Here is a 27,878-nt window from a genome sequence, read left to right as displayed (position 1 = left end):
TCACATATTTATATATGTGAATAATAAACACGCATAATGGGTTCATTTGAAGATACATATATGTTTATATATATATGGAGCACATGGCCCCATGTATATAAACATATATGGGCCAGAGGGCTAACAACACTACAAACCAGGCGTGACCTAAAATATTGAATAGTTTAGAGGATGGTGATTCGGAAAATTTCATCAAAAGGTCAAACGTAACACAAACAAGGAGCAACGGTTTCAAGCTCAACAAATCCCAATGTAGGACTGAGAACAGGAGATGCTTTTTCACCCATAGTGTTATTAACCAAGGAACCACCTACCCACCGAGCCGTAAATGCTAAACTCGTTAAATTTTAAAGTACAAATCGGAAAGATCATCAAGGGAAATGGAGGGACGTTCGACAAACCGCCGGCTTCCTGTACTCATCCTCAGGTTAGTGGCCCTCAGGTAAATTCAGATAAATATGTATGTTCATTAAACATCACATTTTCGAAAATAAAGCTCTAACCTTAATTATATTTATTTACAAATTACAGAGCGCATAATTAAAGTATTAATTAGTAAACAAATAGTTTCAGGGAATCCTGTGAAAAATTCTATATATTTAGAATGAACCAATAAGCAGGAAGAATGCGGGTAGAGCTGCAAACAATAACTTATGAATCAACAATCTTAATACAGGTAGATGGCGAGCACCAGCGCCATCTCTGGGTGGTGTTTGTCCTCACTGGAGTCATCACACGTTGACGACGGCTGTTGCACTTCCTGGTGGCTGAGAGTTTGTGTTGACGTCGAGTGTTGTGCGAGCGTCCTGACAACACTCGGGTGTCTTCAGTGTGTTTACGATTGTCAGGTGTTGTGCGTTATGTTTCCAAGATCAATCCGGCACCTACGTCGGGAAGATGCTACGGTACCTTATCTTGTGGTGGTTCCTGGGAGCCACGTCCCCGCTGCTGCCCGGTCTCTGACCAGACCTCGAGGTTAGTGGTCTGCTCAACCAGGCTGTTGGACGCTGCTGCTTGCAGCCTGACGTATTAAACCAGCCCGTCCTCACACTTGGCTGGTTAAAGCAGCGGCCCTCGTCCCCAGAAGCATACATCAATTTTATTAATTGCAATATCATTCAATCTTGCTATCATCAATGCCTGTGTTTTTTGTGCTGCAAATGTGACTTGACATCGCCTTCCCCCAGATATTGCTGCTAGTTTGTGATTAATGAGTTTTATATCAGTTGTATTACTGCTTTATCATATGTAAAGGTTAGAGTACGTTCGTCAGCACAGGCCTGAAGTAGATATTCCAAACAAAGGGCCAAGCGGTTAAAAATAAGTTTTCGGTTTGTCCAAATTCATTAATACAAAAGTAAACTATCGGGTAGTCCATTACAACATATTGGTACTTTCCACCACAGAGTTACTGTAGGTATTTAAATTTTAGGAGGATGGACTGCCATTTAGGACAGCACAATTAGGCAGTCGCTCTTGAACAGTAGTCAGAGGAGGGACACAATGTTAAACTGATACAACATGGCTGGTTTGATCCAGCCGTATTGTATCTAACGACACAATCAACAATCATTAGGCACGGGCCTGCATAATAGCACCATCGCTCTCTTCGTCCGCTCAGTCGACACTGGATCAGAGAGGAAGATATCGATATTTGATAGAGCTCGGTCGTTAATTACCGGCAATCTCTGCTTCAGTTGCGTCTTCATGATAATGCTCAGTAGGTTACCAGCAAGCTTTGTTTCAGCTGAGGATTTTTTTTATACTTATGGACATGTTTACACAAAGAAAAGTAACTGAAAATAACTGAAAAGTAAGACTTGGTAACGAAAAGCCTGAAAACAAGTGAGGTGTAATGTGTTACAGAAAGATAAACCCTAAGATTGGTAAGGTGTCAGGTGACAGCAGTACAGTATACTTGTGTCTTTACCTGTGTTGTAATCTGTAAATTTTTAATATATAACAGTATGGTACCACTGATAAGGACTGTATCAGTGGCAAAAAACATTCTGTTTAAGAATGCGTATCAAACCAACACGTTTGAATTAACCAATTCACGACATGAATTATTTCATAAACGTAAATTTTTGATAATGAAACTACAATGTTCAAAGGTTTTTATTCAAGATACCAGGACTCCAGGCTTTTTGACTGTTCGAACATTTTTAATACTGGGCTTCTGGATTCTCTGACTACAGAGCTGTAATATACCTCGGATACCATAGTGGTGAAGTTTAAGTAAGAGGTAGTTATGGTTTACAGTATCAAAGGCCTTTCTCAGGTCAATGAAGAGACCAATTGGGAACTCATTTTCATACCTACACCAACCCTGTTACAAAGTAATATTATTCAAACTTAGGCCTCCTGTGAAGATACTCCGAAGTAGCAAAACCGCTGGCAAGGGTTTTCAACATGTAACCTTAATTTTTAAAGAGTATTCATCTTCCTTGTTAAGCGCGTATTTAGAGGTAAACTTCACTATCGAGAGCTGGAATTTATTCAACTTTATTAATAGTTTACCATGAAAGTACCAAATGATATTAATTCGTTTTCTTTAAAGCCCGTAAGCAAGATGCAATAATTAATGGAATACTTCCAGATATCACGCCGCATGGAGTGTTTGTATAGGTTCAGTCTGACTGGGAATTTAGAGATATTTATTTATGTTGCGATCATGAGTTCTATTACATCTATTAAGGAAGAGTTTCAAAACAGGATTACATTTATGCATATGGTTTTGTACGTACAAGAGAATGTACGTACAAGGTTTTGTAGCACAAGAGAATGAAATATCCCCAGAGTCACTCTGAATCTGTGCAAACAATCCATGCAAATAAAACGATCTAGTCTATGGAACTCATTCCCCGATGAATTAAAAAATTCTCCACCCTATACCCTATTCAAAAGTAAAACCAATGAGTACCTAATTTGATCCTTATTGTTTCCTACGTTGTGCTTCAAACTCACAATGTAAAATATTAGTACTTAAGGGGGGTTGTATGTTGTCTGAAGATAGCATTTATAATAGTTTTGATAGCTGATTTTTGCTGGGTGATGATGGACATGAGGTGGGTTGCACCGGTTGATCCCCATGTACAGATACCGTAAATTAGAGATAGATTAATTAGTAGGAGAAGAGCAGACTGAAAGGATACCGGCAGTTCTAGATTATTTTTTTGCCTATGTGGTGTGAGTACTGAAGTCTGTTGTCTATGTATAGAACAAGGAACTGTCCCTCATTTCTATATTAATGTTGACGCTGTTTATCCCTGCTGTAGTGGCGCTACATCTGCTGATTAAAGTGCTTCTGGAACCTCTGTATCCCAGCTTTTTCTCCACATTACTCTGAGCGCTCGTGCTAGTGGTACTTTATACATCTTTATGAATATTGAGTCAGAATATTGAATATTGAGTTTGGCACATGGTTTAATGTGCAGATCCCAGCCCGTCATCATAAACATGGGCCATATACTCGTTAAGTCAGCCGCCTCCACCGTGTTTGTGAATGAGAAATACTTCACACATGACTCACACCTGACTATTCTTGAGCAGTGATTCGCTCTCTTCCCGTGGTCGAATTACTTAAGGCTTCAAGCACGTACTGAGAATACGGATATTTACCATCATACATAAAACACCGAACCTAAACTATTCTAGGCCTAATTGTGCACAAATTTGTAAAATACATTATTATATATTATAGAAAATACAATTTTTGGTTGTATAATACGTTAAGATTCGAATACAATACCTCGTTGAGGTATTGTATCCTGATCAACCAGGCTGTGATTCATACGTCAGGCTGCGAGCAGCTGCGTCCGACAGCCTGGTTGACCAGTCCATCAACCAGGAGGCCTGGTCGAGGACCGGGCCGCGGGGACGCTAAGCCCCCGAAATCATCGCAAGATAAGGTTTACAAAGCACTGTGTCTGCTCTTCTCCCTCACCTCTTTACTCTCTCTCTCGCCTTCTGCCTTTCACCCCCTACCTTGCCTCTCCCTCTCCTTCTCTCCCTCGCCTCCTCCCTCTTCTTCTCTCCCTCGCCTCTCCCTCTCCTTCTCTCCCTCGCCTCCTCGCTCTCCTTCTCTCCCTCGCCTCCTCGCTCTCCTTCTCTCCCTCGCCTCCTCGCTCTCCTTCTCTCCCTCGCCTCCTCTTTCTCTCCCTCGCCTCCTCCCTCTCCTTCTCTCCCTCGCCTCCCCCCTCTTCTTCTCTCCCTCACTTTCCTCACATTCACGTTCTATAAACTTTCGTAAAAGAGTTTCAGATAGATTTTGATTCCTTTTACGGAGGGGCTCGGAGCTAATTTGGTGCCGTGAGTCGGATATCTTTTGCGTGAGTTACTGCTTATTTGCTTCCCTCTTCCGTGCTGCTCCCTCCCTTCCTTCTCCCCTCCTTCCCCTCCCAACCTCACACATGCTCACCCGTTCGTTCTAAGGCTCTGGAGGCACCTTTTCTTTACATGTTTCAATAAACATCTGGTGATGTTACGTGTAGTTGCAACTTTGGAGCTCTGGTTCTTAAATCAATTCATTTTAAATTCTCCGAGACAAAACTTTAATCTACGAAATTTCTCGAATATGGTTCTTGTGAGAATGTTTTCCAAATACAAGTTGGGATGTGTCGATGGTGACGCTTCATTATAAAGGACATTACTTGTGAAATTACTAATAGCTGAACGTCTTGTGTCATAATGACCGCCTTCTGACCGATTGGGAAGCTCTTATAAGAAGCACGTCATTAATGTCGAGTGTAGGACTTGAGGTTTGGGGTTAAAGGTAAGAATGTCTCGGTGGGTTACGGGAGAGGCCTACCCAGAGTGAAGACATATCTCTGCTTCCTTCTGCGAGAAGATGCAAGAAGTGCTTGCTTCTCCTGATGGGGCGGGAGATGGGGAACACCATTCTCCACGTGTGCGTGGGGCCTGGTAACCTTAACAACCTTGTTTGATGAACGTACTAATCGTTTCTATTGGGAATAAACTAAATTTAAAGCTAAGTAACTGTCATGTAAGGAGCAAAATGAACCATATGTGTGGCAGAGCCTTCATGTGGTCGATTGACCTGATTTCTCTCTCCTCTCTCTCTCTCCTGTCTGTCTGTCTCTGTCTACCGCTCTGTGTTTGCTTCTCCAGTTCCATCGTCTTTATTTGCTTGCTTCCTCCTGGCCTGAGGGTCACGTGTTGGTGTCGCTGACTCAGCTCGTGCTCCTCAACTCTTGCGTCATCAAACAGTTTAAAATGTTTCACTGTGGACTTATTTCACTTTTAAGTTATTGCCTTGATCACTTACTTCCCTGTTCACTTATTTCCCTGTTCACTTATTTCCCTGTTCACTTACTTCCCTGTTCACTTACTTCCCTGTTCACTTACTTCCCTGTTCACTTACTTCCCTGTTCACTTACTTCCCTGTTCACTTACTTCCTTCTTCACTTACTTCCCTCTTCACTTACTTCCCTGTTCACTTACTTCCCTCTTCACTTACTTCCCTCTTCACTTACTTCCCTGTTCACTTACTTCCCTCTTCACTTACTTTCCTGTTCACTTACTTCCCTCTTCACTTACTTCCCTCTTCACTTACTTCCCTCTTCACTTACTTCCCTCTTCACTTCCCTCTTCACTTACTTCCCTGTTCACTTACTTCCCTGTTCACTTATTTCCCTGTTCACTTACTTCCCTCTTCACTTACTTCCCTCTTCACTTACTTCCCTCTTCACTTCCCTCTTCACTTACTTCCCTCTTCACTTATTTCCCGATTCACTTATTTCCCAGTTCACTTCCCGGTTCACTTCCCTGTTCACTTATTTCCGTGTACACTAGCTTCTTCCTTTCCGCCATTAGTGTTTTTTTTTTACTTCTATCTTTCCCAGACTTGTTCACGGGGGCTCGCCGACCCCCGTATGGCGAGTTAGTGCCCCCCCCTGACATCCCCCCCCACGCTGCGTGCCTGAACCATTCTCACCATGCCACCCACTCCTCCCCCCCTCCCCCTCCTCATCATGCCAGACCCCCTCATTTCTCCCTCTCACCCCTTCCCCCACATCACTCACCCCTCTCCCGCCTTGCTTCCTCCTCTTCCCCCTTCGTCCTTGCCCCCTCTACCCTACGCTGGGCAAGGAGGTGCCAAATACCTCGTAGGTCGAGGGGAGGGTAAGAGTGTCATGCCGCCATCTTGCGCCCCCCCCCCCTCCGCCCCCCCACGCATCTCCAGCACCGGTACAAATATTTAAACTTGTAAAATAATCTAGCCCCATCATCTTGGGCAGAGTTATACTGCTGCGTGATGTAGACTGTGGCGCAGGAGGCATACTCGGGGAGCTGGGATGTGGGTATACATGGGGCTGGGTGATGATGGGAGCAGTGTATACATGGGGCTGGGTGATGATGGGAGCAGTGTATACATGGGGCTGGGTGATGATGGGAGCAGTGTATACATGGGGCTGGGTGATGATGGGAGCAGTGTATACATGGGGCTGGGTGATGATGGTAGCAGTGTATACATAGGGCTGGGTGATGGTGGTGGCAGTGTATACATGGGGCTGGATGATGGTAGCAGTGTATACATGGGGCTGGGGTATGGTAGCAATGTATACATGGGGCTGGGTGATGATGGTAGCAGTGTATACATGGGGCTGAGGATGATGGTAGCAGAGTATACATGGGGCTGAGGATGATGATAGCAGTGTATACATGGGGCTGAGGATGATGGTAGTAGAGTATACATGAGGCTGAGGATGATGATAGTAGTGTATACATGGGGCTGAGGATGATGGTAGCTGAGAGAGTGTGCTCTATAGCTTCATGCACCGGAAGGTAACCTAGTTGTATCCCTCGCGTGTTACCGCTCCTGGCGTTAGAATTCTTTATCGATTCTGGTTATAAAGTTATGGATGGAGGTGGCTTTCACAACTTCTCTCAGTGCACTCCAACTGTTGACTATCCGACCCGGGATCCAGTGGTTCCTAAATTTTCATTTCACTCGTTTACGTTCCCAGCTATCACCATGTCATGTTATCTTGTTAAAACAAACTAAGATAATTTGTATTGTCTCGGTTTAAATTCGGCCTGCTGACCTTGCCTGATTCATTTAGTATCTTATCTAAATTATTGCTGGGATAAGCTCTGAGTGTTAACAGATTAGCGCTGTAGATCAGAGCTGTGGTAGGCGCACACTGTGCACCTGGATAGTCAGACGAGCCATCTCCTGAAGCCAGACTGTAGTGATGCCAAAGATCACTGACTTGTTCTTTCACGGTATATTTTGGCTCTATAATCATCTAATTCTACATGGTCTGAAGCTCTCCAGACGCTACAGCATGATCTGACTCTACAGCATGGTCCTAAACTCTCCAGATTGTACAGCATGGTCCAAAACTCTTCAGACTCTACAGCATGGTCTGAAACTATCCAGACTACAGCATGGTTTGAAATTTTTCCCATTGAATGTGACTGCTGAGCTGGTCTCATACTAAGGCACCTGAAGCTGCCCAACCTGTCCTCTTACAAAAAGCGTCGCTTCTCGCTCGTATGCGTTACACAAGACCAAAAATTGTCGTACTAGAAAATGGAAGCGGTTCGCGAAAGTGACGTACTGTCCCGTTTTCTGTTCCGCGTCCTCTGGTAGGTTAGGATAAGGGCACTTTACAGTGACCGTTTTCTTGACGTTGGGGAACCTTAGGAGGACGGAGTGAGGTGAGTGGTATCATCGCGGGTACAGGACGACATGATCAAAGTCATCATACTAGAACACAGTCAGCCCATCAAGGTCGCTGGGACCGACTCATCACTAGAACACAGTCAACCCATCAAGGTCGCTGGGACCGACTCATCACAACAAGAACAGTCAGCCCATCAAGGTCGCTGGGACCGACTCATCACAACAAGAACAGTCAGCCCATTAAGGTCGCTGGGACCGACTCATCACAACAAGAACAGTCAGCCCATCAAGGTCACTGGGACCGACTCATCACAAGAACACAGTCAACCCATCAAGGTCGCTACACATATAGACGAGTACCGTGTTGGGAGGTAATGTTGGGAAGTAAAAATATTCACAATAACATTGTCCTGTAAGGCTAGTTTGGCCGCTTGACAAATATGTAGTGTTGCACCTGGTCTTGTGAAGTGTTGCACCTGGTCTTGTGTAGTGTTGCACCTGGTCTTGTGAAGTGTTGCACCTGGTCTTGTGTAGTGTTGCACCTGGTCTTGTGTACAGTGTTGACACTATGGACCAGACCCAGTAGGTCTCGGCAAGTAACTATAGACCGATGTAAGTGGTCCTTCTCTGTAGTGTACTTTATAATTACTATTAATATGGGTACATAAGGGTTTTTGTTCGTCCAGCTGGTCGTATGATATCTTTGTTATCTGTGGTTATCTGTGGTTACAGATCTCCAAATCAGGGGATGTGGGGGGGGGGGGGAAGTGAGGGAGGGGAGCAGTGTATAAATGGAGGAGGGAAAGAGAGGGGAAACCAGCGTATACATGGAGGGAGAGGGGAAATTAGCGCATACATGGAGGGAGAGGGGAAATCAGCACATACTTATATGGTTAGGAAGAAGAGGTAGGGGAGGATGGCTGCGAACAGTGTATACGTCGTACTCATCCTCCACTCTTCCTCTGTCTCTCCCTCCCCTCTCCCTCATTATCACCCGCTTCCCCTTTGTCCCCCCCCCCATTTTCTTTCTCCCTCCTCCATCACCACCCTCCCCTCTTAAGACACCATCACCACCCTCCCCTCTTAAGACACCATCACCACCACCCTCCCCTCTTAAGACACCACACCCACCCTCCCCTCTTAAGACACCACCACCACCCTCCCCTCTTAAGACACCACCACCACCCTCCCCTCTTAAGACACCACCACCACCCTCCCCTCTTAAGACACCATCACCACCCTCCCCTCTTAAGACACCATCACCACCCTCCCCTCTTAAGACACCACCACCACCCTCCCCTCTTAAGACACCACCATCACCCTCCCCTCTTAAGACACCACCACCATCACCCTCCCCTCTTAAGACACCATCACCACCCTCCCCTCTTAAGACACCACCATCACCCTCCCCTCTTAAGACACCATCACCACCCTCCCCTCTTAAGACACCACCACCACCCTCCCCTCTTAAGACACCACCACCACCCTCCCCTCTTAAGACACCACCATCACCCTCCCCTCTTAAGACACCACCACCACCACCCTCCCCTCTTAAGACACCACCACCACCACCCTCCCCTCTTAAGACACCACCACCCTCCTGCCAAGTTCCCCTCGACGCGCCCCATCATGAGGGGTTATACACGGCTGTCTGGTTCCCCTCGTCAGAGGGTGTCTGGTTGTCATGGCTCAGGCTGTTGACCCCAGGAGCTGGGACACGTGTGTGACCCCAGGAGCTGGGACACGTGTGTGACCCCAGGAGCTGCAGGGACACGTGTGTGACCCCAGGAGCTGCAGGGACACGTGTGTGACCCCAGGAGCTGCAGGGACACGTGTGTGACCCCAGGAGCTGCAGGGACACGTGTGTGACCCCAGGAGCTGCAGGGACACGTGTGTGACCCCAGGAGCTGCAGGGACACGTGTGTGACCCCAGGAGCTGCAGGGACACGTGTGTGACCCCAGGAGCTGCAGGGACACGTGTGTGAACCCAAGGAGCTGCAGGGACACGTGTGTGACCCCAGGAGCTGGGACACGTGTGTGACCCCAGGAGCTGCAGGGACACGTGTGTGACCCCAGGAGCTGCAGGGACACGTGTGTGACCCCAGGAGCTGCAGGGACACGTGTGTGACCCCAGGAGCTGCAGGGACACGTGTGTGACCCCAGGAGCTGCAGGGACACGTGTGTGACCCCAGGAGCTGCAGGGACACGTGTGTGACCCCAGGAGCTGGGACACGTGTGTGACCCCAGGAGCTGGAGGAGCACTACCTAAATATCTGTCTGCTTGACTGCTTCCTTCAACTGACTCTCTCTCTCTCTCTCTCTCTCAATGTTTTACTTACTAACGCCCTAGTTGGGATATTTATAACTAGTATACCAGAACAAATAGGAAATAGCTTTGATCTTGCAGTATCCCAAACACATGGTCGGGATGCTTATTGCGGACCTGGCGCCCCGGCGTGAAGACCTGGCGCCCCGGCGTGAAGACCTGGCGCCCCGGCGTGAAGACCTGGCGCCCCGGCGTGAAGACCTGGCGCCCCGGCGTGAAGACCTGGCGCCCCGGCGTGAAGACCTGGCGGCCGCAGGCTACCGTGAGGACTTGCGGTCAAGCACGTACTCGGTGAGGGCTAACGTCAGCGTGCCGCAAGAGATACCTTGTGTACATGTGTGCTGACGTCAGTGTGGTGTGGCCCCCCTCCTGGCACTGTGGCCCCCTCCTGGCACTGTAGGCCCCCCTCCTGGCACTGTGGCCCCCTCCTGGCACTGTGGCCCCCTCCTGGCACTGTGGCCCCCTCCTGGCACTGTGCCCCCTCCTGGCACTGTGGCTCCCTCCTGGCACTGTGGCTCCCTCCTGGCACTGTGGCTCCCTCCTGGCACTGTGGCTCCCTCCTTGTACTGTGGCCCCTCCTGGCACTGTGGGCCCTTCGTGGCACTGTGGCTCCCTCCTTGCACTGTGGCCCCTCCTGGCACTGTGGGCCCTTCCTGGCACTGTGGGCCCTTCCTGGCACTGTGGCCCCCTCCTGGCAATGTGGCCCCTCCTGGCACTTCGTCCCCTCCTGGCACTGTGCCCCCTGGCACTGTGCCCCCTCCTGGCACTGTGGCCCCCTCTTGGCACTGTGGCCCCTCTCCTGGCACTGTGACCCCTGGCACTGTGCCCCCTCCTGGCACTGTGGCCCCCTCTTGGCACTGTGGCCCCTCTCCTGGCACTGTGGCCTCTCCTAAACAACAGAAGGTCCCAGGATAGAGCCCTGAGGCACTTACAACAGTCTCTAACTCTGACTTAAAATAAATCCCTAATTCCAAGGACCTCTGGCATATCATTTATTTCTGACAGCACCATCCTTTGTGCTATCAGCCACTTAAAACCCGACTAGAAAAGTAGGAAAGCAAATTTACTTAACATGAGCGATCCTTAGAGTAAAACCATGTTGTGAATCCTTTATTAATTCATGATTTTTTCGTGTGAACAAACAGCTTTTGTTATTATCAATTTATGGAGTTTTCCTAAAATAAACGTTAAGGTAATTGTATGATTGGTCGAAATGTGTGATCTATTTCACTTTTAATAAATCGACACCACATCTGCCAACCTCCATGACTCCAGTATTCTGCTCGACTAATTTAATGATTTATTAAATTTGCAAGGCAAGGGCTTACTGAATTATTTGTTTAAACTTGAGCATCGTGGCAAATTCTTTTATCTGGCCATGGGGGACTTGTTTGGGATTTTTTCTATTTAATAACTTTTTTTTCGTAGACCAAACCTGCAACACTTGTGCCAAACCTGCAATGCTTATACCAAATCTGCAACACTTGTACCAAACCTGTAATGATTGTACCAAACCAGCAATGCTTTTACCAAATCTGCAACACTTGTGCCAAACCTGCAATGCTTATGCCAAATCTGCAACACTTGTACCAAACCTGTAATGATTGTACCAAACCTGCAACAGTTGTATCAAATCTGCAACACTTTTATCAAACCTGCACCTCTTTGTACCAAACCTGCAACATTTGTACCAAACCTGCAAACCCTTGTACCAAACCTACAACATTTATACCGAACCTGCAAACCCTCGAACCAAACCTGCAACGCTTGAACCAAGCCCCCTTCCCCTAAACGCCCCCCCCCCCCCCCCACCCCTCCCCACAATTCCCCTCAGAGTGCACCTTCACCTCCTGTTTGGCAATTCCCCGCTGATTTAACAGAGATATATCAACATTACAGGCGCTGACCAGCGTCATTTCACCTCGTTTTGCAACTCAAATGACCAATAAATATTGAAAAATTAGTCTTTGATATAGGAAGATGGGAGGGCGGTTTGGTGTCGCAGACCAGCAAATGACCACCACTCTTCACCCACTAGACCATTTATCTGTGTAAGATGAACGTGGTGTTGAAAGATCCATTTTGTGTAGTTATCACGCCCTGGTGACTCTAGGATTATCTCTTTGAGTTATTGCCATTAATGCTTCGTGAGTGTGTGTGTGTGTGTGTGTGTGTGTGTGTGTGTGTGTGTGTGTGTGTGTGTGTGTGTGTGTGTGTGTGTGTGTGTGTGTATGTGTGGTATGGGGTGGATGCTGTTGCTGCAGATTCTCTTGTTTAAATCTGCTGTTTGATATATTGTACTGCTAATGTAGTGTTACCTTGATTTGCATTAAATATAAGGAACTTTTAATGTAGTAATGTTTGATGGCGTGTGACATGTTCACAGTTCAGAGATTATTTATGGTCTCGTCGTTTGAACGAGTGAACATGAAGGTGAGGTACGTCACGTGACGCAGTTCTTCCATGTGAAATGGACGGCAGTGTTGACGTTTCGCTCCGTCATGGACACTTAGATAGTCACGGCTTAATAACGGTCCATGATGGAGCGAAACGTCGTCCCTTGCGTGACACGACTATCCTTGTGGCGACTATCCTAGTGACGACTACTCTAGTGACGACTATCCTAGTGACGACTATCCTAGTGACGACTACTCTAGTGACGACTATCCTAATGTTCTGTTGTCGTAAACTCACTCTCTGATGGTAGAAGGTTTACCATGGCAACTCACACGGCAAACTCTCACTTTCCCTGGTCAAATATATTCAGTGCCTGGCTTATAATACGCATTCTGAGCTCAAGAGAGGATACACATACAAATTATTTGTTATAATTTACTTCACCAAGAGGTACAGTAATAATACTGACTGTATGAGTTATGACTTAGCTCACTAGCTCACTGGGTTAATGGTGTGGCCTCTCTGGTGACGCCACCCCAACATGCACGACGATGTCTCGCTTCTTGTGTAGTCCCGACAACAGCCTGCCGAAATGTTACAATATGGCCGTGTACAAATTTAAGATTAATATATATATTGTGTGACACCTCAATCAATTCGAGTATTTTGTTCACTCGCCCCCTTAGGGCTGGAGGTCGTGCAGCGTATCAGACATAAATCTGATCAGACATGAGCACGACAAGGAGATGAGGGCTGTAGGTAGCACTTTCCTCTGTTGTCGTGGCCCAAGACGTCCGGTTACATGAGCATACACTTCAGATACCAGCGGCACGCTCCGTGTATCATGATTAGGCAATATATATATATATATATATATATATATATATATATATATATATATATATATATATATATATATATATATATATATATATATATATATATATATATATATATATATATAACTGAAAACTCACACCCCAGAAGTGACTCGAACCCATACTCCCAGAAGCAACGCAACTGGTATGTACAAGACGCCTTAATCCACTTGACCATCACGACCGGACATAATGAGGTGATAGCCTAAGCTATATAAGTGATAGCTTAGGCTATCACCTCATTATGTCCGGTCGTGATGGTCAAGTGGATTAAGGCGTCTTGTACATACCAGTTGCGTTGCTTCTGGGACTATGGGTTCGAGTCACTTCTGGGGTGTGAGTTTTCAGTTGCATATTGTCCTGGGGACCATTCAGGCTTGTTCGCATTTGTGTTCCTCACGTGTGCCCCAAAGAATGAGGTGATTTGGTAAAATGCTATGCCCAAGATTACTATCCGAGTGCCGGCGGTGGGGTGGTTCAAATAGCTTAGGCTATCACCTCATTATGTCCGGTCGTAATGGTCAAGTGGATTAAGGCGTCTTGTACATACCAGTTGCGTTGCTTCTGGGAGTATGGGTTCGAGTCACTTCTGGGGTGTGAGTTTTCAGTTGCATATTGTCCTGGGGACCATTCAGGCTTGTTCGCATTTGTGTTCCTCACGTGTGCCCCAAAGAATGAGGTGATTTGGTAAAATGCTATGCCCAAGATTACTATCCGAGTGCCGGCGGTGGGGTGGTTCAAATAGCTTAGGCTATCACCTCATTATGTCCGGTCGTGATGGTCAAGTGGATTAAGGCGTCTTGTACATACCAGTTGCGTTGCTTCTGGGAGTATGGGTTCGAGTCACTTCTAGGGTGTGAGTTTTCAGTTGCATATTGTCCTGGGGACCATTCAGGCTTGTTCGCATATATATATATATATATATATATATATATATATATATATATATATATATATATATATATATATATATATATATATATATATATATATATATGTTTCATTGAATATGACCGCATATTCTGTATTTATTATTTTCCGGTTTAGGGCTTCTATCCCTCTAACTATTTTCTTAGCATCAGGGCTTAATTGAAATAGGAGTTCTCCAAAACTCATTTTCGTACTTTTAAGGTGAAGAAAAGAAGTGATTTACTATAGAGTGTATTACACTTATTTGTATAATTTGCACGACGTTTCGAACCTCCATGGTTCATTCTCAAGTGAACAGATCTTACAATACTAGTTGATTTTATACCCGCATTAAGTCAGGTGATAATACAATGAAGGTGAAAACATGGGGGGATACATAAGGGATAAACATAGGGGCTGCAGAAGGCTTATTGGCCCATACGAGGCATCTCCTATCTAAACACAAAGATTAATCCAGTGTAATTGGCCTGTTATGTTGGACATTGTCTTCTGTGTTGGCATCGATATGTTCTTGTCTTGTCCTTACTCTCATGGTGGGTAGAGTAAATAGTTCCGTGATTTGGGTGTTCATGGTAGGTCGCTCTATTCTTATGTGAATTGCCTCAAGAATTTGTAATCTTCTTGAATCTTGGGTTTTGTCTATTATGCAAGTATTCTTGTTCAACATTTCTCTTGTTAGAGTAATGTCATGGGCTTGTCTCATGTGATTCCTAGGGGCACCAGATTGAAGATGGCATGTCAAACGCCTCGTCAGCTTGGTCGACGTCATACCTATGTACTTACATTGAAGGTTACATCCTTCGTGGGGGCAAGTGTACATGTATACGACGCTTGACTGCTGTAGAGGGTTCTCCGTCGGCTTCGGGCTGTTTTTGATAAGGAGTTCGGAAGTCTTCTTGGTTTTGTAGAATATTATCAGGTTTATGTTTTGGTTAGGAGTAGTGCTTTTTACTCCTTTACGGATTATTTCTTTCATTATTCTTTCCTCTTTTATATGTTCACTGTGCATGGTTGATTTGTAATATAATTTTATCGGGGGTGTTGTGGTTTCTGTTCTAGGTTCTGAATTATACCAACGGTCCAAGTGTCTTCTTATAGCAGCGTTTATTTCCGCTGACGAGGCAGGACCAAGCTGACGAGGCGTTTGACATGCCATCTTCAATCTGGTGCCCCTAGGAATCACATGAGACAAGCCCATGACATTACTCTAACAAGAGAAATGTTGAACAAGAATACTTGCATAATAGACAAAACCCAAGATTCAAGAAGATTACAAATTCTTGAGGCAATTCACATAAGAATAGAGCGACCTACCATGAACACCCAAATCACGGAACTATTTACTCTACCCACCATGAGAGTAAGGACAAGACAAGAACATATCGATGCCAACACAGAAGACAATGTCCAACATAACAGGCCAATTACACTGGATTAATCTTTGTGTTTAGATAGGAGATGCCTCGTATGGGCCAATAAGCCTTCTGCAGCCCCTATGTTTATCCCTTATGTATCCCCCCATGTTTTCACCTTCATTGTATTATCACCTGACTTAATGCGGGTATAAAATCAACTAGTATTGTAAGATCTGTTCACTTGAGAATGAACCATGGAGGTTCGAAACGTCGTGCAAATTATACAAATAAGTGTAATACACTCTATAGTAAATCACTTCTTTTCTTCACCTTAAAAGTACGAAAATGAGTTTTGGAGAACTCCTATTTCAATTAAGCCCTGATGCTAAGAAAATAGTTAGAGGGATAGAAGCCCTAAACCAGAAAATAATAAATACAGAATATGCGGTCATATTCAATGAAACATGTTTGAAAGAAAACCTGCTGCCAGTATACACCAATATATATATATATATATATATATATATATATATATATATATATATATATATATATATGTCGTACCTAGTAGCCAGAACGCACTTTTCAGCCTACTATACAAGGCCCGATTTGCCTAATAAGCCAAGTTTTCATGAATTAATGTTTTTTCGGCGACCTAACCTACCTAACCAAACCTAACCTAACTTTTTCGGCTACCTAATCTAACCTAACCTATATAGATAGGTTAGGTTAGGTTAGGTAGGGTTGGTTACGTTCGGTCATATATCTACGTTAATTTTAACTCCAAAAATAAAAAATTGACCTCATACATAATGAAATGCGTAGCTTTATCATTTCATAAGAAAAAATTAGAGAAAATATATTAATTCAGGAAAACTTGGCTTATTAGGCAAATCGGGCCTTGCATAGTAGGCTGAGAAGTGCGTTCTGGCTACTAGGTACGACATATATATATATATATATATATATATATATATATATATATATATATATATATATATATATATATATATATATATATATATATAATTTTTTTTTGTTAGTGAATTTATAATTTTTTGGTTGTTGGCAGATTTTAAAAAAAAATTTGTTGGCAAATTTTTTTTTTTTTTTTGAGGGGGGGGGGATTTGGATTTTTTGTGAATTTGGAATTTTTTTGTTAGCGGAGTTTTTTTTTTTTTTTAATTGGCGAAGTTTGGATCTTTTTTGTTTGTTGATTTGTCTTTTTTTTGCGGATTTAGAATTTTTTGTTCGTGAAGGAACACGAACTATTGGTTCGTGTTTGGATTTTGGATTTGGATTGGATTTTTGGATTTATTTTCTTGCTGGATTTGGATTTTTTCTTTGCGTATTTGAAATTTTTTATTGGTGGGTTTGGAATTTATAGTTAGTAATTTTTTTTTTTTTACGGAGTTGGATTTTTTTCCGAATTTGGAATCTTTTTGTTGGTGGATTTTGATTTTTATTGAGAAATTTAAATTTTTTTTTCAGGTTGATTTGGATTTTTTGTTGGCGGATTTAATAATAAATTACAAATAATAAAAGCTTGGGCATTTTGTAAACTACAATAATAAATGCCAAATATGCAGCTATTATAAGCATTTTATAACATTTGCTTTTCCTTTAATGTCAACATATAACTGACCGCTTCTACTGGTATGGATCCACTCTTAAGTTTACTCCCCCCCCCCCCCTCTATACCCAGCAAAGATTCAGATGCCATTTCGACGTTTTGATCAGTCCAGGACCATTATCAAGTCGATTGTGACTTGACGTCCAGGATCATTATCACAATCGAGTTGATAATGGTCCATGACGGACCGAAACGTCGTTGTCTCTTTATCATATGGTGTGTGCTTGTCTCCAGACACAACTCTAATGTTTCCTATTTGATTTGGGGTTATGACTTCTCCCAGGTCTTTCTCCTTTTCTGGTTCAAGAATATGTCTGCCCTTCACCTGACTCTGTTGTATTGATTATCTCCTGCTGATCCATCTTCGTGACTTTGCATTTGGCTGAATAAAGTTCTGGCAGCCGTTTTTCAGAACAGTTTTGGAGGATGTCCAGATCTGTTTGAAAGGTATCTTTCACATCGCCCACAAACAATTTCCTGTCAGGTATGCGCGTGGGCGTGGGGGGGGGGGCGAGCGGGGGTGTTCAGGGGTGTGGGGTCACACAGGGCCGTGTGCGTGGTTAAGGTTGTGAGGTCACACAGGGCCGTGGGCGGGGGTGGGGATTAGGGTTGTGGGGTCAGCCAGGGCCGTGTGTGTGGCTGGGGTTGTGGGGTGTTGCGGTATCGAGTGTGTGTGTTGAGTGTGGCGTGGCGATTTATGCGCCATCTATTGATCTGCACTCCAACTTCCTGCTATTTGGTGCAACAGACAACGCCACCTATCTGAGCGCCTGACAGCTGTGTGGACACCGCTTCGGATTCGTAGTCCTGAGGTTCTGGGTTCGATCCCCGGTGGAGGCGGAGACAAATGGGCAAAATGTTTCTTTCACCCTGATGCCCCTGTTACATAGCAGTAAATAGATACCTGGGAGTTAGACAGCTGCTACGGGCTGCTTTGGGGGGGGTGTAATAAAAAGGAGGCCTAATTAAGGACCGGGCCGCGGGAACGCTAAAGCCCCGAAATCATCTCAAGATAACCTCAAGATAACCTGTTGGTGGTGGCGTGGTATCGGCGAAAGGCTCCGGTTTCTTCCCTCAGTTGGGTGAGGTCGATGAGAGATGACCTCTGGTAGGTGGCTTATCGAGATCAACGCCATCTAGGTTCCGATTACAATTTCATATCCCCGGTGGATGGGTGATATCGTAAGGTCACCCAGTATACTGTCCGTTTAGCTAATAGTGTTTTATGTTCATAGAGGTGACGTAAGGAGGCGATTGCGCTGATGAGGGGCAGTTCACCTTGGGCAGTCCAGAACTCTTGACTTGGGCCTGTGAGAGGACAAAGTGGCCGCCGTCGGTTATAGCAGTGTGTTAGCTGCTGGAATTATGAAGAGTTGTGTGGACTGACATACCCGGGATTTGGCAAGGAAGAGTTACAAGATGATAGTGGTGCGTCTCTAGAGAAGTGCCGCTAGTGAGCTGTTAAGAGACTTCTACCAGAGTGCTAGCTACCCCTGTATGTGATGTTGCAACCTGCTCTCACACAAGACAGCACATATATGATTTATTACTTATAGTCACTATTTCGTTTATAAATAAGTATATATGTGACATTCCAAGCCATAATTTTTTCTTTAAGGCACTAACTTTTTCTCTGTTTTATTAAACAATAGAGATTTTATACAAAATTTGACAATATCCTGAGTTACTTTAAAATTTATTTAAATATTTTAGTTTTGTTTTATTATTCTTATAAAACTGTAATATCAATATAAATATAGGTTCAGTACTAATTGTAATATCTTAACATACTAAGAAGGTTAGGTTAGGTTATGGTTTTCTATTCAGCTTTTCAAGGTAAACTCAAATATTCACAATAAATTAGTATGTCACATATGCACTTCTTCATAAGCAAGATATTGACTATAAGCAAGTGCGAGAACGGGTTAGATTACTTGAAACCCTTGTCAGTGTGTTGCTGAAACCCTCTGCCAGTGTGTTGCTGAAACCCTCTGCCAGTGTGTTGCTGAAACCCTTGCCAGTGTGTTGCTGAAACCCTCTGCCAGTGTGTTGCTGAAACCCTCTGCCAGTGTGTTGCTGAAACCCTCTGCCAGTGTGTTGCTGAAACCCTCTGCCAGTGTGTTGCTGAAACCCTCTGCCAGTGTGTTGCTGAAACCCTTGCCAGTGTGTTGCTGAAACCCTCTGCCAGTGTGTTGCTGAAACCCTCTGCCAGTGTGTTGCTGAAACCCTTGCCAGTGTGTTGCTGAAACCCTCTGCCAGTGTGTTGCTGAAACCCTCTGCCAGTGTGTTGCTGAAACCCTCTGCCAGTGTGTTGCTGAAACCCTCTGCCAGTGTGTGTATCTGGAGGGTGGAGGTGGAGGTGGGGTATTGGCACACCGTGACGATTCTGTGTGTGTGGACTGGTCCATGTTGAAGAATGTCGACTCGACGATGTTTGCCATTAAGTGTAGACAACGTGTACCTGGAAAGTGCATTCATAGGGATTTGATGAACACTGCCGATGTACAGTGTCCTGAGTGAAGTGACACTTTGTAAATATGTGTGTAGTAATACTTTAATATAATATATATATATATTGGTGAAGGTGTAATTGTGTATGGTTTATCCCCCTTTATTCTTTGACTACTACTTGCCACAGCCAGTTCTTGATAACTTATCACAAACTTGGGGTTGGATAAAGACGAAGAGGTTATAAGATACATTAACAGCAAGAACCTGGTTACTGCCCCAAAGTGGCCCCTAACATGGGGTCAGACTGGGCCGAGTGCGGAGAGGGGAGGGGGGGTTACACAGGGACTGCCAGAGACATGATTCTCGTGTGTTTGATGCAGCAGCAGCAGCAGCAGCCAGCTGGCAAAGCTGAAATATCACGCGGCCATGAGCTCCCCCCCCCCTCCGTCCTCCCCCACCACCTTCCCTCCTTCTCACCTTTTCCTCTTCATTGTGTAATATGCATCATTATTCTGCCTCCCCCACTCAACACCTCTTAACAATCCCGTAGTACACCCATCTTATCCCCCACCAACACTCCCAGTCATCACCCCCACCAACACCCCCTGTCATCACCCCCCCCCCCCCCACCAACACCCTCAGTCATCAACCCCCACCAACACCCCCCCACCAACACCCCCATCCACACCCCACACCCCCAGCCTCCGAGTCACTTCTCACGGGGTTATTAGTGAAGTAATTGGACCATCCTCTCCCACGTTCTTAAGTAAGTTATGAGTGATTATCAAGTTCATTACTTCCAGTCATCCTCCACTACCATCTGTCTCCTCTCTTCACACCCTGCAGGTCTCCTCCTCTCTCCCTTCTTCCTCTTCCTTGTGCCACTGATTATCTTATATGTTCTCCTTACATGGTTGTTGGCGTTGAGATCACACGTTGTCCCATAATGCCTCCCACACGCCCTGCCTCACCCACACCTCTCCCCTTCTTCACTCTCCCCTACCCCCTCTTCCTACCCTTCCCTTTCTCCTGATAATTTCACTTGCCCTTCCCCTCTTCTCCTCTCCCTTCTCACCCTCCCTGCATTGACCTCAACCTCTCCCTTACTGTTGCCTTCCTCCTTTCCCACATCTCCCTAGTTAGGCCTATGGACTAGACATGGTAACTAGAAAATGACTGTATGAAGACTAGAGACTGGCGGGTCCCAGGAGCTGAAGGAGGCCCCTAGAGCTCTCACCCTAGGTCGACCTATTGGGCCTAGGGTGAGGGCCTAGGGTCTGCCGTCCAGGGATACATATGGACGGTAGGTGAGTGTCTGAGTAACGGGAGGCATCTTCACCCCCAGAGACACAGCTGGACTGTGTCCCCTACACTCTCACAGACATCTCAGACTCCAAATACCCGGGGCACGTGTGTTTGTGTGTGTGTGTGTGTGTGTGTGTGTGTGTGTGTGTGTGTGTGTGTGTGTGTGTGTGTGTGTGTGTGTGTGTGTGTGTGAAGTAAAGTTCACCGCACAAAGATCAGATAAGAACACTTACCAAAGGAACAAAGGTGGAAGCGCCAGGTCAGGGGTTGACAGATTATGCATGTCATTGTTTACGTTTTTGAAGTATTATCGACTTGGATAGCAATCTTGAGTGTTATTGTGGTCGTGCAGGTAGCTGTAGTCTGTCAGTCAAGACAAGATGCTGGGGCTTTAGAATCCGGAAGCTGCTTCCAACCAATGATTCCTCCAAAGTTGTCCTGCAGGTAATTACTACCGGGAATTGTTGTATTTAAGAGCCACTCTGGTTGTGTCTGATGTGATCTGCCCAACTGCCACCCCCTGCCCCACGATTGTCTACCCCCCCCCCCTCTCTCTCTCTCTCTCTCTCTCTCTCTCTCTCTCTCTCTCTCTCTCTCTCTCTGCCTCTCTGTCTGTCGTTGTCTCTCTCTCTCTCTCTTACTCTCTTACTCTCTCACTCTCACTTTCTCTCTCTCTCTCTCTCTCTCTCTCTCTCTCTCTCTCTCTCTCTCTCTCTCTCTCTCTCTCTCTCTCTCTCTCTCTCTCTCTCTCTCTCTGCCTCTCTGTCTGTCGTTGTCTCTCTGTCTGTCGTTGTCTCTCTGTCTCTCTCTTACTCTCTTACTCTCTCACTCTCACTTTCTCTCACTCTCTCTCTCTCTCTCTCTCTCTCTCTCTCTCTCTCTCTCTCTCTCTCTCTCTCTCTCACTCTCACTTTCTCTCACTCTCTCTCTCTCTCTCTCTCTCTCACTCTCACTTTCTCTCACTCTCTCTCTCTCTCTCTCTCTCTCTCTCTCTGCCTCTGTCTCTGTCTCTCTCTCTTACTCTCTCACTCTCACTTTCTCTCTCTCTCTCTCTCTCTCTCTCTCTCTCTCTCTCTCTCTCTCTCTCTCTCTCTCTCTCTCTCTCTCTCTCTCTCTCTCTCTCTCTCTCTCTCTCTCTAGCGCTGGTGGTTACATTAGGTTGTGTAATTAACTAGTGTTTACCATGTTGGACGGTGTGTTTGGCTAATGTGGGGATATACGGGTCCCCAGTCGTGCCGGGGACAGTCATCCTCTCGCACTTGTACACTTGTCTCTCACCCCCACCTGTCACACCCCCCCCCCCTCATCCCGTCTCTCACATCCTCCCTCCCTCTATCCTGTCCATTCCCCCGTCGTTCCTGTCTTTCACTTCCCTCCCTTCTGGCAGTGACACTGGCACAGGCATCAGAGAAGGAAGGCACAATGCCAATGTCTACATGAAAAATAATTAGAATAAGAACCCCCCCTCCCCCCTTGCTGGCATCGTGTAGTGCCATACTCCCGGGGGGGGGGGCACCACTCTCCTCACCTGGGGGCACCACTCCCCTCACCCGGGGGGCACCACTCCCCTCACCAGGGGGGCACCACTCCCCTCACCAGGGGGGCACCACTCCCCTCACCAGGGAAGCACCACTCCCCTCACCCGGGGGCAGCACTCCCCTCACCCGGGGGCACCAATAGGGAAGCCAAATACTAGATTAAATTACCCACGTCGGGGGTCAGAATACTGGGGAAAGCCTTCCCTGTGCTTGAGCCTGACACTGGGGTCAGTAGCGTGGCACTCTGACACACCTGGCACTGGGGTCAGTAGCGTGGCACTCTGACACACCTGGCACTGGGGTCAGTAGCGTGGCACTCTGACACACCTGGCACTGGGGTCAGTAGCGTGGCACTCTGACACACCTGGCACTGGGGTCAGTAGCGTGGCACTCTGACACACCTGGCACTGGGGTCAGTAGCGTGGCACTCTGACACACCTGGCACTGGGGTCAGTAGCGTGGCACTCTGACACACCTGGCACTGGGGTCAGTAGCGTGGCACTCTGACACACCTGACACTGGGGTCAGTAGCGTGGCACTCTGACACACCTGGCACTGGGGTCAGGAGCGTGTGTAACACCATAAAGGTGTTTAGTTGAATTATATTTTATGTTACATAAAACATGAGTCAGCCAGACAAGATCCTGTCAGACTGTCCGCCTGTAGTAATTAATAAGTCTCACCTCTAGAGTGTTAATGACCACAAGTTGACCAGGGGTCAGGTCGTGTGAATTGACCTTACTTCTGCTAAGCTGATAATTGCAGACGGCTGGTGGTGTCTTTCCATCAAACAAGCCGCTGTCCAGGCATGGTAGGTAGATGGTCTGAGGCTATCTACTTAGTAGGCGGAGCTGGCTCCAGGGTCCCCCTATAAATACCCATGGGACAGTACATTCGAGAGCATCAGCAGAGAACAGAGCAGACACAGAGAGGCTGGATGATTGAACAGCAGCTGAGACCAGGCTGTCGGGCGGACGGGGGGACTCTGTCAACCCCCTCCATCCCCTCTCTATCCAACTTAGGCGCAGACACTTGGTGAGTTGAACTGTAAGGTGACAATTTGGGTGTCTCCAGCTGGAGGTGTTGTGTGATTGTCAGGGGCGGACAGTCGTAGTGTTCTCAGTGTCTTGTGTGGTGACTCGCATTGTATGTTAATCTTGACATTGTGAACATTAAGTTAAATGGCTTGAATTATGATACTTTTCATGTTAAAATATATAATTGATGAATTTATTGTTTAAATTGTCTTTACTTTTGTTCTCTAGACCCTTGTCAGTTGAGGCCAGAGTAGACAGCCCTCTGAGAATACTGGTTTGAAGATTTTAACATTGTGAACATTAAGTTAAATGGCTTGAATTATGATACTTTTCATGTTAAAATATATAATTGATGAATTTATTGTTTAAATTGTCTTTACTTTTGTTCTCTAGACCCTTGTCAGTTGAGGCCAGAGTAGACAGCCCTCTGAGAATACTGGTTTGAAGATTTTAATATACGAGTACGTGTTTACAGATGATACATGCGAACATCTTTGATAATTTTATGGTACAGACAAGTTCCATTCCTTGTCTTCTCCTCCTCCCATCTCCCTCTCTACCTCCAAACCCTCACACATTACTTCATTATTCTTTTCTTTCTATTCGTTTCTTTTATACGTTACAATGATGGCAGCAGTGTTGAGCAGTGTTTAATGTAGATTGTGTTATCTAACATTGTTCAGTTCCACGTGTCTTTGACCACTCAGGCGCTATCAGGAAGACTCTGACAGGTCTTTAATATTAGTGATTTAGCAAGTTTTTTCGGGTTAGCAGATAGTGATTCTCTGGCGATATATTCTAGTAATTTTGGGGGGTTGTGAAGTTCAGGGAATGTTCACCAGAACTTGCGTGTGTAGTGAGATTTATGTTAGTGGTAATATATGGTGATTTTGAAACTTAGCAGTTGGCGGTAGTTTGTGGAGGTCAGCTGAGTAAGTGAGGTGTCCAGCTGTGTCTCATAGGGACACCCAGCCTCGCTGGTATACAGGTCAGCTGTAGAGTGACAGGTGTGGTGTAGTAGTAGAGTTTCATTAATTAGGGTAGCAGTAATTATAGGGAAATAGGGGTAGTTTTTTAAGGAAGTAATAGTTTTTTTAGCATATTATTTTATTGTGTTTAATGATTAAGACTTTTCATATCATATTCCCCAGTATATTTGTGTGTCCATTCCATGCTTGTGAGAGCAGGTCTGGGTATGGTAGGGATGGGGGGGGGGGCTTAGCTGAGGGCCCACAGCCGGAGTTTGATGGTAATCCCGCAATAGATTGCGTTTGAGTGGAGTAGGATTGCTTTTGGTGTCGTGTGGAGGCTAGTAGGTTTAGGCGGTGGTTCTGTTCAGGTTATCGCGATTGACTGATTTACTCCCTTTGACCGCAATAACCTGAGTAGTACTGGTATTGTACAGCATGCTAGGGGAGCCTAGTGTGTCAGTTTGACTCACGTCTAGGGACGCTTGGCGTTTGAAGTCTGGTCACAGTTGAGACAAACGTTTTGGGCTGTGTACCTGCAAGGACTCGAGGGGAAACAGTTCTGGGTCACGTAGGTGGGTGTAGTTTAAGTGGGGAAGTAACAGCTAATTAAGTACTTTAAATTAGGAACAGTACAGTTAGGTCAGGCTAGGGTTTTATGTCTCTTGGGGCATCAATATTTTATTGTGGTGATTGTTTTTTTAGTGACAAGTTGAAAGTAGTAACGACCTTATTCTCTCTTCCCAACTTTAATCTGGTACTGTTTTTATGTTCCACCAAGTCAGGTCCATTTATTGGTTGCAATTAATTATTAGTTATTAAATTTGTGAGTCATTGCCTGGAGGAGAGCATTATGATTGATCTGTGTGAACCCTATTACACTTATAGGGTCACACAACATTTCTGGGAACACAGATATTGTCGCCTTTATGTCCATCCCCCAGGTTGGAGCCAGAGGAGAGGCGTGCAAATACAGGAGACGAAGACGGCTGCCTGGTACCACACTCAAGGGCGATCCTCACCACCACCGCGTCCAGCCTTCTACCTGGCTACATCATGGGTCCATCGCCACCCTGGGCGACCCCAAGATGCAGCCTCTCGGTTTGGCCAACATGGAACCCCAAGTTGTCTGTCGCCATTCTCCGGTACAACCATACTGGACCCCAGAGGATGACGTCCCACTGCCATCGGGATCCCAGTAGAACCCAGGTCGTCCTGCCGATGACCCCAGACGAACCAGTAAAGATGGAAGAGGAACAACAATGACTCCAGTCTGTCCCACTATGACGAGAAAATGGATGTTAGCACAGTCTCTAGAGGCCAGATGGAATGCCAGTCACATAAAACAAAAAGGAAAAAAAAGGAAAAAAAGTTAGACTGCAAGTTGAATCTTCACGTTGAGGTAACTGTAGGATAAGACATAGAGAACAAAAATTTAAAAATACTTTTTTTAATAAGAATGACATTAAACAATTTACAAAACAAAAAATGATATCTAAGCCAGGCTTGATACACCTACACCTTAACCTAACCGGCGTGATGTGACCCACAACTTCGCGACTTTGTCTTGTTCTTGTCACTTCTGTTGGCCAAGCCACTCCTGTTGGCCAAGCCACTCCTGTTGGCCAAGCCACTCCTGTTGGCCAAGCCACTCCTGTTGGCCAAGCCACTCCTGTTGGCCAAGCCACTCCTGTTGGCCAAGCCACTCCTGTTGGCCAAGCCACTTCTGCTTCCCAAGCTATTTGTCTTTCTTGTCTATGGTTTGGCGGCACTTTTGTATATTATCCAGTACACTTTCCCCCTCTACACCCCACCCTTTCTTCCCCTCTCTGTCGCATTCCCTTCCATCCTCTACCTTCCCATGCCCCTTACCTCCATTGTTTGGTCGCGGCTGAGATGAAGAGGGCCATTGTATTCTGGCATATCATCACTTGAGACACATTCTGGTTGATTTAGTCAACGCTCGTAAGACACGCAGGTCTCTCTCCTGCTGTCTGTGCACGGCGGGCTGCCAAGTTTGGCCTATATAGACAGTATAATCCTCTATCTTGTCTACTGGCTCGTCAAACTCTTATTGTTTTAATTCTTAATATAATATTGCTTTTATTATTAACGTTATTGTCAGCATTAGTATTATTTTCACCATTATAATAATAATAATAATAATAATAATAATAATAATAATAATATTAAATATCACCAGTAAGAATATCTTATGGTTTTCGTCGTTCATAAATGTTTTTACATTTTCTTTCGTGTTAAGTGTTTGGTTGAAATATTGAGCGCGTTAACATGACAAAACGCTTTATGTGTACTCGTACAAGAGTTGGACCTTCTCTAATCCTTCACTACACACACTAGGGCATAGAGGCCGAGTCAACAAGGAATAGGTTTCAGAAAGTTATGAACGACACTCCCGGGCAGCCGAGCAGCAAAGCGGAGAGCGTTGATACCATGGACCAAGAGGGAGCGGTACGCACCCAGGTCCAACGGGCACCGACAAAAAGCTCCACGGATGTATGTAAACACGACGGTGGACTGCGTGTGGGAGAGGCAAGAGAGCAACAATGTCATAATCAAATTTCCGGGGCAGTTAGAGGAGCAAACATTAGCAAGAGTGGGCAAGGGCGCGAGGAAGGAGACTGAGCAAGGATATGAGAAAAGAGAATGAGCAGAAAAGAAAGGTAATGATCGAAGCATTACACACAGAAATCACAATAACGTGATGCATCAATGAACAAATCCACAAGGGCCGTGACGAGGATTCGAACCTACGTCTGTGAGCATCCCAGACGCTGTCTTAATCGACTGAACGGCCTATTGACATAGCTCGAGTGCATGGGGGAGTTGTGTAAAACCATGGTTTGTGTCTCGGAGAGGCTGCAGGATCCAGTAAGTAAAGTAGAACTTCGGTTTCAACTCTTTTTACCATGTCGTAGCTCAGTCGATTAAGGCAGCTTCTGGGATGCTCACAGACGTAGGTTCGAATCCTCGTCACGGCCCTTGTGGATTTGTTCATCGCAGCGTTGCCTTCAGAGGAGGCATGACTGACGAGCACTGGGGCAGTACAGGGGCCAGCCGACGAAGGAACAGTGGCGCTGATAAAGATGGTTGGGAAGCACAGGGAAGATCTCAACAAAGAAGTGAGGAGCAAAGAGTAAAAAATAATTAAATGAATAAACGAGGAATAGAGTGGAGGAAATATTCTGTTTCTTATATACGTAAATGATCTTCCAGAGGCTATAGACTCATTCCTCTCAATGTTTGCTGATGATACCAAATTCATCAGAAGGATTAAGCCAGAGGAGGACAGATGAGCTACAAGGTGGCCTGGACAGACTGAAGGAATGGTCCAACAAATGGTTATCAGAGTTTAACCCAATTAAATGTAAAGTAATGAAGATAGGTG

General features: G+C 45.6%; 1 protein-coding gene across 1 annotated transcript in view; it reads left to right on the top strand.

The window, feature by feature from the left end:
• Positions 1-845: 845 nt before the first annotated feature.
• Positions 846-27,878, top strand: part of Rift (Riboflavin transporter) — a 53,528-nt gene continuing 26,495 nt past the window's right edge. The window contains exon 1 of the mRNA XM_069326451.1: positions 846-975. Within this exon, the coding sequence (XP_069182552.1) occupies positions 861-975 (115 nt within the window). The 5' untranslated portion in view covers positions 846-860. The remainder of the gene's footprint in view (positions 976-27,878) is intronic.

Source organism: Procambarus clarkii, chromosome 18, assembly GCF_040958095.1.
Source record: "Procambarus clarkii isolate CNS0578487 chromosome 18, FALCON_Pclarkii_2.0, whole genome shotgun sequence".
NCBI classification, from domain to species: Eukaryota; Metazoa; Arthropoda; class Malacostraca; order Decapoda; family Cambaridae; genus Procambarus; species Procambarus clarkii.
The sequence above is the reverse complement of the archived record's forward strand: the minus strand, read 5'-3'. Positions and strand labels throughout refer to the sequence as shown.